General features: G+C 49.2%; 1 protein-coding gene across 1 annotated transcript; it reads right to left on the bottom strand.

The window, feature by feature from the left end:
* Positions 1 to 891: 891 nt before the first annotated feature.
* On the bottom strand, positions 892 to 10,967 carry RHOU (ras homolog family member U). The gene is made up of 3 exons (XM_080823430.1): positions 10,613 to 10,967; positions 8,857 to 8,915; positions 892 to 3,184 (listed from the first exon to the last, which is right to left on the bottom strand). The coding sequence occupies exons 1-3, from the start codon at positions 10,872 to 10,874 to the stop codon at positions 2,729 to 2,731; spliced, it is 777 nt and encodes a 258-aa protein (XP_080679556.1). The 5' UTR covers positions 10,875 to 10,967; the 3' UTR covers positions 892 to 2,728.
* Positions 10,968 to 13,533: the final 2,566 nt, after the last annotated feature.

The following is a 13,533-nucleotide window of genomic DNA, read 5'->3' as shown; positions in this document are numbered from 1 at the left end:
GCCTTCGTTTTGGCTCGTCATACCTGGATGGCTTCTCCTGAAGTCTGTCAAGCACAGAGAACAATATTGCAAAAGGCTCATTGTCACATACATGGTAAAAAGTGATAAAACAGGTTGGGAGTCTATTGGATTTTTCAATTATGACTGGCCTACACCATAGGAGGTAAGCTAGAGTGGCATTTCCTACAGCAACACTCATAAAATTGTCTGCAAAACCAAGCTGCAAGTTTAACAGTGTTTGCGCCTTGAAGTGAATCAACTTCATGTTTAACTTAAGCACATACTTCTAAGAACTTCTCTGCCCAGTCACACAAAGAAAGAAAAATGGAGGAAAGCCTCAAGTACAACCAACTGTACCTTTACTAGACTATAAAATGCAGCAACATGCTAAAAATGGCTATGTTTAAAGGTCAACCCTCTAGATTTTTTGCGCTAATGGTACGGGATTGTATCAAGTTGGGTTAAAAATAAACCACTGAAGTAAAGCTTAACACAGGCGTGTTCCCCTGCCAGCTTTCCCCCAGTGGCCCACCCCATAGGGGGACCAAGAGCAGCCCCATATGCTGTCGTGTGCATGAAATGTCTTTCAAGTCTTGTGTTCTATCTTAAAAATTAATTCGAATGGTACCCCATGACCTTTGCTTAAGTACAAAAGTACTATTTAAAATTACTCACCCAGTAGCTCTCCTGCCACTCCCACCTCTGCACCCAGAGCAGGCGGTGCCCAGCCTGGGAAACAGGTAAGCCGTGCAGCCCAGCTTAGAGTCTGTTGGGAGCATTTCGGCAAATGACGTCATCTTATTCACTCAGGCTAGAACTAGACACTTTGGGAAACTAGGACGGCTAGCCGAAGAAAAATAAATAGTGACCAATCCAAGTATTTTAGTTTTTCAACAAAGAAATCAGTTAATTTTATTTACTAACAGAAATCAAAGAAGCCCCGAACCCAATCTTTTACTTCTTCTATAGGAAAACACAAATTCGCTTTTTTAAATATAAAAAAGACAACACAAGACCCACAGAAAGGTAAGACTTCTATCCACCGGCTCTATGGAAGTTTCCCTAGTTGCCGAATTGATTTTGGTAACTCTGCTTCACCCACCGCAACCAGACGTTGTAAGTCACAGGTTAGGCTACCTTTTGGCATCTCAGAATCACAGCCGTCACAAAGTAAAGAAAAACCTACTCTTCTGATAGGGGACTTTTTTTCTCCGAAAGATGAAGCCCTAGAAACTGGCACCTTGAAGAACACAAATGTTTCACAAGTATATGGTTTCCCGGCTGTCCCCCAGCAAGGATGCAGCCAAGAGGGGGAGCTGTGGTCCCCCCACCCCCGGGGGGCCCTCTGACTCCTAGCCCTGGTCTCTGCTGCCAGGTCCCTCAAAGGCATCTGTGGCTTTAACTGGTGGTTTTAACAGGTTTCAAGAGACATTCAGGTTCAAAACAGGTTTTAAGAGATGTTCGTGTTTTAAGATGGTCTCAAAACTGTGTCAAGGTATACTTAAAATCACATCTGAGAGGGATACAATCAGAAAGAAATCTGCTCAAAAAAGTAAGAAAAAGAGGAAGCCAAGTTTCCCTCACATCTGTTTTTGTGGCTGGGTTTTTTCTCATTAACTGTTTAAAAGTCTGAATCAGCAGCAAATACAGCCATATGCAAGTGTGTGTGTGTGCGCGCGCGTGTGTGTACATTTCGGCTGACTTAAGGGGAAAAAAGTACACCTTGTCTCCTACAAACGCTTGCTGCAGGCCTTTCAAGCGTGTCCACGTCCCTGCAGGTGGGCTAAGTTAAACAGTATGGAAGTTTTAAGACAATTCCGATAGGTGTTCCCTGGTGTTCTAACCACCAGGGATTCAGGCAGTTTGGTGCACGCATACGAACAAGCAAATATCACATTCTGATCTCAACACAAGTCACTCCCCACAGGAAACATAAGAGCTTCTAATACTTGCTTTACTCCACAAGGCATGTTGGCTATGTTTGTACGATGACTGGTCTAAGAATGAAAAATCCCAACGAACAACTTTTTCTTTCCGGTGTACCCAGTGCCAGAGTCCCGTAGCATGTTCTCTGCTGGTTGATATTCAATCAGAAGCAACCAGGTATGTGCCTCTGACAAAAGTGACTGGTTTGAGGTCTTGAAGGCAGAGGTCTCTCTTTTTTTTTTCCCCCTCAGATTTTAGTTCCTTAAAAAAGTTTTTTAAAAGTGTGTGGAGTCTCAGAGCTAAGAGTGATTCTCACCATAGCTGGCCGGGGGCCGTAACGCACTCGCAGGAAGGAGCCCTTGGTCAAGGGATGAGGGTTAACCACACCATTTTCTTCTTGTGTTCTTCGGTCCATTATAACATAGCAAAAAAAGATTTCATTCTTGACACCCGGATTTGAGGCGTCTTTTTCAAATTAGATATAAATTAATGCAGAGGTCTAGAGCTCTACGTTTCCAGAGTTACGAAAAATGCTCCACTGACTTCAAAAACATCTTGCGTAATTAATGATTAGCTCGTCCCTAAGCTCAAACACACAAGAATATCAAAGGCAAGAGAGAAGACATAAATTGAGAGCTCCAGCTATGATACACACGCACACACACACACACACACACGCATACACACACACGCATGCGCGCGTTGTCTCTACGGCTCCTACACGATGACAGGGGTCCTTCAGCTAATATAGCTTCTACCGCGGACGCCATCTGAAGTCCGCCCGGCGGGCGCCCGGCAGGCATCATACAAAACAGCAGTACTTTTTCCACCAAGACTTGGAGAGGTTTTTCATTTTGTCTGGAGTCCTGCTTTTGGACTTCTTTGGCTGCTGCTGAGTGTCCGAGTACTGGATGCCCGCGACGATGGCGGCGTCAAAAACCTCCTTGAGGTTTTTCTGAGTCAAGGCTGAACACTCGATGTAAGAGGCGGCTTTGATTTCCTCGGCACACAGCTTGGCCGCCTCTTCGGGCACCGGCTTCTCTTTGCATTTGTCCAGCTCGATGAGAACCTTGACGTCTTCTCGGAGATCCGACTGAGTCCCCACGAGGATGATGGGGGCTTTGGGACAGTGGCATCGAATTTCTGGCACCCACTTCTCGCTGACGTTCTGGAAGGAGGAGGGGCTTACCACGCTGAAGCACAGAAGAAAGATGTCCGTGTTGGTGTAGCAGAGAGGCCTGAGTTTGTCGAACTCATCCTGCAACCAATCAGAGCAGCCGAGAGTTACCTCTTCAATCGAGTCTCATCAGCAAAGAGACCACTTTACTGTTTTTTCTCGAAAGGGTCTGGCAGGTCCGGTTATGGAGGGACGGGCCAGGGACTCAGAAAGCGATGCTGCTGCTTACCTGTGCAGGGCTCCTGTACCGCCAGGCCCCCAAACCTGCCCCAGGCGTTTGACGTTTGCACCAGCGCTCGTGGCCCTCTGGCAACTTACCACAGAAAAAGCACTGACAGTAGGTGAATTATGAAAATCAAATTTCCTTTCTCCAGACTTCAGCTTAGAGTAACTCAGATTTACTCTTCCAACTCTGGTATCTAGCTACTCTTCTAAAATCAAGGCAGCAGCCACAAGGATCCCCAAGTCTCCAGTCTGACCCCAGAGATCCCCAGATTAACCCAGCTCTCTCTTGAAGAATCCAGCCCTGCCTGCCCTCACGGCAGCCTTGTCCCATCTACACCGCACACACTCAGGGCAGGCACAGGCCACTGAGTGATGTCAATCAGACACAAGGACAGACCCAGAATTGGAGCTGACAACCTCTGACGGGCTTCTCCTTGGCAGTGCGGAGAGCCTATGCCTCTCAAAGTCACCTACAACAATGTGACTTACAATGTCACACTGGCTGACCCATTCTCATTCTTGCTCGATATACCTCTTTGTTTTTGCTTGATCTCTTGTTCTCCCTCCTTTCTTCTTTTGCGAACTTCCTTTCCCTTCTTTTCTCCCTGCAAATACCAGGGGCCTCCATGCAGCGTGCTTTGGGCAGATAAAGGACCCAAGAAAGGGCATACCCGCCCTACTCGGGGTATAGAGAACTGGATGGAATAATGACAGTTCATCATAACAACGAAGCATCATTTTGCTAAATACCCGCCAAGGTCATCCACTCAACGGAGATGCACGCTGGCCTTTGGGCACCGTGCAGGGCCTAGGGATTTGGCCGCGGACGGACAAACCTGTCCTCAGCCCCTGTAGGGATGTGTATCTCCAAATCAGCATTTCTTCACAGTCGCCTGCCATGACCCAATCATTGAACTGAAAGCTTTCACTCAACTCTCTCATAGGAAAATATTTACATCATCTCATCCCTATTTAAAATTTCTATCAGGGATTGGTGGGGGACTGGCTGGCTCAGTCGGAAGACATACTACGCTTGATCTCAAGGTTGTGAGTTCAAGCCCCACATCGGGTGAAAATATTACTTTTTTAAAAAGTTAAAAAATAAAACTTTTAGGGATGCCTGGGTGGCTCAATGGGTTAAAGCCTCTGCCTTTGGCTCAGGTCATGATCCCAGGGTCCTGGGATTGAGCCCCACATCGGGCTCTCTGCTCAGCAGGGAGCCTGCTTCCCAACCCCTGCCACCTGCTGCTCTGCCTAATTGTGATCTCTGTCTGTCAAATAAATAAATAAAATCTTTAAAAATAAATAAATAAAACTTTTAAAAATTAAAAAAAAAAATAAAGTGAAATAAAATTTCTACCTGTGGGTGCCAGCCTCACAGGTGTCCTATGACAGATACTTCCTAGCGGCATGAAAAAGTGGAATGTCATCCAGGTTTTCCGAGTGCCGTTGGCATACTCTGATCGTTCACCAATTCCTAGTTACATGCAGAGGATTCTGCATCTGTGGCTTCTGCAGGTATAAAGGAAACCTGGATCTGTTTTACTTGAAGGCACTTTCTTCCTTTGAGGCTCCATATTTCCACTGTAGGGTAACAACATCTAACAGCACTAAAGTCAACCAGCTCAAAGGCTCAGGATTGAATCTGGTGTTTTGTCTCTACCACTTGTCAGACTTCCATGCACGATGGTTAAAAAGAACAACTTGGCTTTCTTAGTGCCAACTTTGTGCTGAAAGAATCAACACAGAAACTCCACCGGGTCGATGATGGCCCAGCAAAGAAGATCTTGTTATAAAACATTGCCTCTGTTCTCCGAGGCCTCAGAGAAGCACAAAACTGAGCCCTGCGGAAGGTCAACTCCCTCAGGCAGCAGCAGCTCACTGTTGGAAGCCAGTCACCCTTGGCCGTGCCCAGCGAGCTAGGCTTACGTTACCAATAAAAAGAAAGGCGAGCTCAGGGGCTGGGCCTTGGAAATCAGGCTCCCCAGACCTCTTGAGATTCTGGCTAAAGGGTTCAGGGAGCTCAGCAGAAATCAAGCCGTCCTCCTCACTGCCTGACCAGAAACCTTAGCTATTTGCTGAAATCAACACAGCAAGCACGTGCGTGACAAGGCCCACTGGAATGTCCCCGCCAGGAGAGGTGTTCTGCGACCCAGGGATTAGCAGGCACCTGCCAGGTCTGTGGGGACGACATACGGAATTCAGTCAGGGACAGGGCGTGGCGGACAGGCCACTGGCTGGTAGTGTTGGTCAAGCTCCAGTCTGAGTTTTTTATTTTTTTAGCACGGATTTTTCCAAGTGCCTCATGGGTCAAAAGGTGGAAGAATTTTCAGCTTCTCCTGGCAATGCCACAGTGACCTCCTCCTATTTCAGTGATGGTCCCCTTCTCTTATGCCAAAGGTATGCTCTCCAAGTCCTCAGTCTCTGATCTATTTTCACCTGAGTAAGACTGTGAGTCCAGTGTTAAAAACTCCTTTTAACATTTTCTGGGCTCACCTACCTCCCTAACAAGAAAACCCAAAGGCACAAAAAGCAATTTCTAGTGTGTGTGTGTGTGTGTGTCTGTGTGTGTGTGTGTATGTATGTGTGTGTGTGTGTATATATATATATCTATATATAGATATATATATGGAAGCTCAGAGCAATTTCTAGTTTTTATATATACACATACACACACATATATGGAAGCCCAGAGCAAGAATATGGCTCTACTGGCTATATTTAAATATATATATAAAATATATAAAAATATATACATATCTATTTAAATATATTTATTTATTTAATATTATATACTATTATTATATTATATATTATATTATTATATTTAATAAATATATTTATTTATTTAAATAAATTTTTAATATAGCCAGTAGAGCCATATTCTTGCTCTGAGCTTCCATCTGAAATCTGCATTTGGGCCCCAGGTGAGGACCATCTGTGCTCACGTTCCCCTGGAGCTGGAAACAGAGGTCGCACAAGTCACTTTAAGCCCACAAGGCTATCCTGAGGACTGCCTGGAGGAGGAGGGTGTTTCTCTCAGTGAGTCAACGTTAGGGAAATATAGCAAGTGTCCAATCAAGTCCCTTAAAAGGCTGTTTATCAGATCTGGGCTAAAGAATAAGGAAGGCAGGAAAGAACTACCACTCTGACTGGCTTTGCCATTAGTCAAAATAAGTCCTAATGGGTACTTGGGGAGTAGGGGGAAAAAAACGATCTTATCTTACCAGCTGTATACTTTTCATAGTTCTTGAAGTTGGTTTATTCATTCATTACATAGTAAGGTATACTTTACTAATACAGCAGTTTAAAAATACAGTAAAACTCAATGAAAACATCACCAGGAGGCCAGAAGAATAATTTCCAAATAAACTAAAACGTAACAACTTGCACCAAAGTCCTTTTATTTCCCTAATTATAAACTTTTTTCATGAAAGTATCTCCAAAATTCTTCCTGTGCTTCCCCAACTCTTACACAGACCATCCTAAGGAAAAACTCGAACTCTGCCTCAATAATTCAGGATCATTTCCACAAAGTTTTTCTGGTGATAGTCCTACACCTTTTCAAAATGGCCCAGTGGTTTTCTCCCAGAACCGCCTGTCCTGCACCCCAAGCCCACACTGCCTTCCTCCTTATGGCACTTCCCTGCTTTCTTTCACAAGTCTTACCAACTGGTTTATCCTCCCTACAAACTTTAAGTCTCCCGAGGGGCAGGCCAGGGCATAAGGTGGCATTCCCCAGGACCCAGCCCTCCATTACCTGTCTGCATTATAAACCATGATTAAGCCCTGTTCTGTGCCAGGCACCACGCAGACCCTAGGCCTCGAAGCCCAACTCAAGAAGCCATGTCTGTGACAGGAGTCAACCACTAACAGGGGAGCCCCCATTCATGGGCAGGGATGTGCACTGATCTGCCTGCTTCTCTTCTCAGGGGTCCCCAGGAACCGTGCCTCCTGGGCTTCCTGTCCACGGTCTTATTCTTGGGCGGCTCAGCTGCCCCTTCTCGCGTTAGCAGGAACACCTACATCTATCGACGCGCGACTCTGACCTCTTTTCCAAGATCAGAAAGTCGGACATGTGGTAGGAAAAAGATTCTTACTTTATACAAAGCAGTTAAGTTTTCATGACAAATACCAGAAGGGCATTCGGAAAGATTCAATATTAGAAGAGCGGTGTTCTTTTGAGTGTTCCCTCCCACAGGCAGGAAGATACACGGTGTGTTTGCTTTTCTCGGCTGCCGCTGAAGGGGCAGTGGAGATGCTCCGGGACAGAGGGGACAGGACACGCAAGGCCACCCCTCACCGCTAAGCCAGCACTGAGATGGGCACCAAAGCTGCCCAGTCTTGTGGCACCTTGAGGTCTGAGAAATAAACCTGTGAATGTGCTATCCCAGGGTAGGCAAGCCGTTTGGATGAGGTGCTTGGGAATCCCGGAAAGCCGGCTTCTTACACAGACGGCCACATGACAATGCCTCAGAAAGTGAGGTGGGCTTCACGCGCCTACAGAGGGCCCCTCCACATTTCCTCTGACTCTAATGGGGACAGGAAAGACTCCATGCTGACCAACTGTCACTCTGACAAACTCAAGACACGGCACCCTGGGTTCTCACAGAGAACAAGGAAACTTCAGCGACCAGCACCGTGCCGGGGGACAATTGGCCGATGAGAAGTCCTTGGAGCTCGTCAGGGCACACCCCAGTACCCATCTCTCCCTGGGTGGGTCATCCAAGTGCCTGACCCTTGAGACAAGATTTGGAGAGAGACTGCGTCCAGGTTCATTCATTCCCCCCGCTCAGGGAGCTTCAACCACTCTATCTCTGCTTCGAAGGAAGGGGGTGGCCCTAGTGATTCCAACCACGGCTTAGGGAGGGAAATAGTCACCCAGTGACATCAACTCCATTTCTCTTGCGGGGGGAGGGGGGGCGGGTGCCTGGATGGTGCAGTTGGCTGAGTGTCTGGCTCTTGGTTTCAGCTCAGGGTCATGATCTCAGGGTTGTGGGATTGACCTCCATGTCTGGCTCCACGCTCACTGTGTGGTCTGCTTAAGATTCTCTCTCCCTCTCCCTCTGCCCCTCCCTACCGTGCTCTCTCTTTCTCTCTCTCTCTCTCTCTAAAATAAATAAATAAAATCTTTAAAAAAAAAAAAACTCCATCTTTTTCTTGAGTAAATTTAATAGTTTTCTTGTTGACCTCTAATAAAATGATCCTATCACCAGCTTACTTTGAGAAATGATCACGAAGCATCATTGATACTCTTTCATAAAAACAAGGTAGTAATTAAGATCAGAAACTCCTGTAAGAACTCCTGTTCTTGACCTTGTTGTCCCCCAGTCCTGACCATGCAAAGCTGAGCCAAACACTGCTTTAGGAGCTCAGAGCTCTCGCCCCCTGCCCACTACCCTCTGAGAAGGGCAGGGCTGGGGCCACTTCGTGAGGCTTTAGAACAACCCAGTTATGGAGGGAGGTTATTCTGAGGCCTCTCAAAGGCCACTTCCCTTCCCAGCACCGAGCCATGATGAGCCACTAACCTGTCCAGCCGTGTCGCAGAGCTGGAGTCTCACAGGCCGCCCGTCCACAGACACCACAGCTGAAAAACAAGACAGAAACGAGGATCAGGGTGTGTCTTTTAACCCCTTTCAGGAAAATAATGGTTTCAGCTGCAACTACCGTTCTCCTCCAAACCCTTCAGCTAATCTGGGTCCCCTAATGAATTAAAGACTTGCCTAAAGCAAGGAGACCCCATGGAGGCATTTTTGTTTACAAACCCTCCAGGACTAGCAATTCACTGCCTGGCTAGGCCTGAAGCTGCAAATCCCTGAGCCGTAGAAGGGCACCCCAGAAAGGCCTGCCCTTTTTGCCCAACCCCAGAAGATTTATTTTCCTATCACACTTGCTTCAAAAAGCCTAAAACAACACTGGGGGGTGTAAATAGGAACCAATCTTGCCGTTTTGACTCAGTGGAAAACCTCACAAATAATTCTGTTTTCCCTTGGGAAATGTTCCAAGACTTCATGGTTTATCATAAAATTGTAGCTTGTTTTGAGAACATGAGCAAACACAGGCTGCCTGCATTGTCCTGTTTATAGAAGAGGGCACTGCTTATCTCACAGTGTCAGCTCAAAGGGAGGATTAACACAGAAAGAAAAGAAAGCCTGCCCACCTTTCCACTGGGATGGGGTACCGGGCAGAGGCATGCATCTGGGCACAGCCTAGAGGTTTCTAGTTGAATTAAGCACTCAGGTGGGTCTCAGCACAACTTTCTAAGTGGCTTTTAATGTTTACACTAGTCAGCTGGGAGGGGGAAAAAACAAAACTGCGTGGAAACCCATTAGTGTAGCCGTTTCATGAAGGGTACCTTAGACACAGTGGAAGAAAGCAAGCCCTTGCCATGGGACTTTCGAGGTCAAGAAGATTTTTTTTTTTTTTTTTTTTTTTTTTTTTGTTCTTTAAGAGCAAGAGAGAGTGCTTCACATTAGCCTCTGTGGATTTTAACTTTAGGAAATTTCAAAAAGACCTGAAAAATCCTTTATCTTTGTTTCCACCAAACCAAAAAACAACAGCACACCATACATAAGAGCTGTAAATAGCTCAGAGAGACTCGGAAAAGATACTAAGAATCAGAAACGGAGCCAACGGGGGGCATGGAAGTGGGAGCAGGGTAGGGTGACCCAGAAGAAATCGCGTTTACTCTCCACCTGGAATCCAAACCCGAGCCCTGGGTGCTGTTCTCACTAAATCAACTATTTCCTGCCGTCTCTGTGGCTCTTCAAAGCGGAGACGCCCCTTGTGAAGGAAGCCACCGAAAGGAAAAGCAATGGCTCTCGGGGCCCCAGGTAATGGCACCTGCGGGGCACCTTCCCACTGAAACTCGGCAGCGGCGCCAGCAACGACGACCTGACGCAACTTTTCTACGCAGCCCACTGACCCGGCCACCTGAACTCCACCTGATTGTTACTAAATTGCCGTCTCATTTCTTTCCGCACAGGCTCTGTCTCCCGTCCCCCTCCCCCTCCGCCGGGCTCCGGTCCCGGGATTCCCGTTGCCCCGCGCTCCCTCGGGTGGCCCCGCGCGTGCCCCGTCCCCAAGGCTCGGGAAAGGTCCTGCGCTCCGCGCCGGGTCCGCGTCCCATAGCCGGAGCCCGGCCGGCCCCGCAGCCTCCTCGGGGACCCGCGACCCCCACGCGGCGCTCCCTCCCTCCCCGCGGCACCCCGGCCCTCGGCACCGCGCCGGCAGACTGTGCGGCCACGCGCTCCCACGCCAGGAGCGCCACCCGGCCCGGCTCACCCGAGAAGTTGTCGAAGGCGGTGGGGATGTACTCGGTGGGGTAGCCGTTGGTGGTGTAGCTCACCACCAGGCTGGTCTTGCCCACCGCGCCGTCGCCGACAAGCACGCACTTGACGCCGCGCCCCTCGGCACCGCCCGCGCGCCCCCGGCCCCCCGGCGCCCCGGGCCCGCGCCCCCCGCGCGCCCCGCGCTCCCGGCGCGGCGGAACGGGCGGCGCCTCGCAGCGGCCGGGGAATGCGGGGTCCCCCTGCTGCGGGGGCATCGGGGCGCGCGCTCGGGCGTGCAGGCGCGGGCGAGCAGGGCCCGGCCCCACCGCCCCTCCGTCCCGGAGCCCTCCGGGAGGGAAGAGCTGTCACCGAGCGCTGTGGCCGCGGGCCCGGCCCCGGAGAGCCGCGCTTCCAAGGCCGCACGCTCCCAGACAAAGGCGGCCGGGGAGGGTCGCGGCTCCGGGCTCGGGCGGCGCCACCTGGCTCGGCTCGGCGCGGTCAGAGGACTGCGGGCCGAGCGCCGTGGAGCTCGAGCGCTCTGTCTCCTCCCGGCTTCCCGGCGACACGACGCGTGGGGGGCGGGCGGGGAGGGGAAAGAGGCGGGGCCGGCCAGTCCGCTCCGTCCCCGCGCCGAGGCCACAGCGCCCCCAGCCTGCGCGCCGGGCCCCTGCACCCCCGGGCCGGAGGCGGTGCTACGCGGGGCTGGAGGGGAGCGCGGACGGCGGCTGCGGGCGGTCGCAGGGGCGGCGAACGCCCGCTCCGGGGAAGGACCCCGAACACCCGTTCAGGGGCGCGGCGCTTGGAGGAGCCGGGTGGCCGAGGGCGGCATCCCCACCCCCACCCCCGGCACCGTGACCGACTCCACCGCTAGTTCCGCCTTGTTGCGCCCACGCGGGCAGGGAAGCCTGAGCTTCCTCCTGCTCCCCTCGCTCCCCACCTCCCCTTCTCGGTCGCAGCCTGTGCTCTGGGGCCCCTTGCTGACCACAGTGCTCCACCCAAGGGGAAACGAAGTGTCTTGGGGACGTGTCTGCGGGAGACTGAATTAAAATGCAACTTTTAAAGTCTACCTACAGCCCATCGTGTGATTTTTCTGCTAAAATAATTTATCCTGCTATCATCTGGGAGCACAATGATGTCAGGTCCAGTGTTAATGTCCGCGTGTTATGCCATGAACGAGCAAATTAATTTATAGAACAAATTTCTTCTTTTCCTTAAATGTAATTTGGTGACATTAATATTAATGGGGCGGGGGGGGGGCGATTCCGTTTGCCTCTGACTTCTTCCTCTCTGCCTTCCTCCTACATTTAGCAAACAGTCCATTCAGAAGGCAGTGAAGCCTCTCTAGGTCTAGTTGGTCTCCTCGGGGTTCACAGTGTGCTTTGAGAAGCAGCACATACTGCTAACATGAATACTAATGCTACAACAACAATTGTTGTAAGCACTCTGCCTGAACTAATTCCTCTAATCTTAACATTTCTTATACCCATTTTGCAGATGAGAAAATCTCAGCACGGACATATTGCAAAAGTGCTCAGGGTTCACCAGCTCATGAAGTGGCAGTGACAAGATGCAAAGCCAAGTAGTCTAGCTCCAGAGACCGAGCCCTTTTTTTTTCCTTTTCTCTTTTCTTCCAGTTTTTAATTTAAATTCCGGTTAGTTAACATACAGTGTAAACACACACACACACACACACACACACACACACACATATACAGTGTAATATTAGTTTCAGGTGTAGAATTTAGTGGTCAGAGACTAAGCTCTTAACTGATTTCCTGAAAGCAAAAATAAGCTGGTGTGATAAACTCAGACTTGGAAGTATGACCACGTGGGAATGGGAAAGTCAATTTATCAAGAGGCTAGGTACATGAACTCAGGGCCCCTCACTTGCAGAGAGCTCCTTCCAAGGCCCCAGGGGCCCTGGCAATGTGAATTGTAAATTTTGCAAAATAACATTTTTTTAATATTTTTCATTTATTTATTTGAAAGAGCAAGAGCACGAGCAGCAGGGAAGAACAGAGGGAGAGGAAGAAGCAGACTCCACGCTGAGAAGGGATCCCAAATCCGGGCTTTATACCAGGACCCTGAGATAATGACCTGAGCTGAAGGCAGACGCTTAACTCACTGAGCCACACGGGTGCCCCAAAATAACACATTTTAACCACTACCAGTTAACTCCACTGTTTCAACTCTAACTCCCCATTATACTGAGCAGCTTTGAAGTGGCTGTGAACTTTTTAATCAAGGAAAGTGAAGTTGGAGACACATTTTGTTTGTGATTAAAGGACACAAAGCCAGGACGAGGGTAAGGTAAGGGAAGCACCAAGGGAGCAAAGTTTAGGGAGGCCAACCTTGCATTTGCATGACCCTAAGAATGAGTGTCCCTTTATGTTTTAGCCCTCGGGCACGTAGCTAGCTCTGACCCCATGGGATGTATTTATGTGGTTTGATAGTTCCTATGTGTAATGTTATTCCTAGCCATCCAGGTGTACAAAGGGCTACCAATGACACACCTACACCGTCTGTTGGGTTGGTGTCCACCTGAACAGTCCTCCCTTCCCCAGCACTGGAAGCGTTCCAGTAGCAAAGGAGTAACAACAGATTTTGAGATGGACAGAGCTAGAAGCTAGTCTGTGGTGATTTTTTACATCATAAAACACCGTCTTGGGAGTGTTGAGTCCTAGAGAGCGTTTGAATCTCTCCACTACACCCCGTCAAAATGGGAGTTCTCTCCTATCAGGAATGCACTCTAAATGCAGCACAGATGATTACAAATGCATCATACCTTTCTGGAGGAAATCACATTAAATAGAATAGATAGGATTTCCTATGTCTGTGAGGACAAAAACCTGTACCGGGATCGCAAACAGCAAGTTCACCTACAACGTGTAGTACATTCCCATTCCTCTCGTGGGAGATGTATCACCTAATTAC

This window comes from Martes martes, assembly GCF_963455335.1.
Source record: "Martes martes genome assembly, chromosome: 14".
Lineage (NCBI taxonomy): Eukaryota > Metazoa > Chordata > Mammalia > Carnivora > Mustelidae > Martes > Martes martes.
This window is presented reverse-complemented; position numbering and strand designations above follow the sequence as displayed.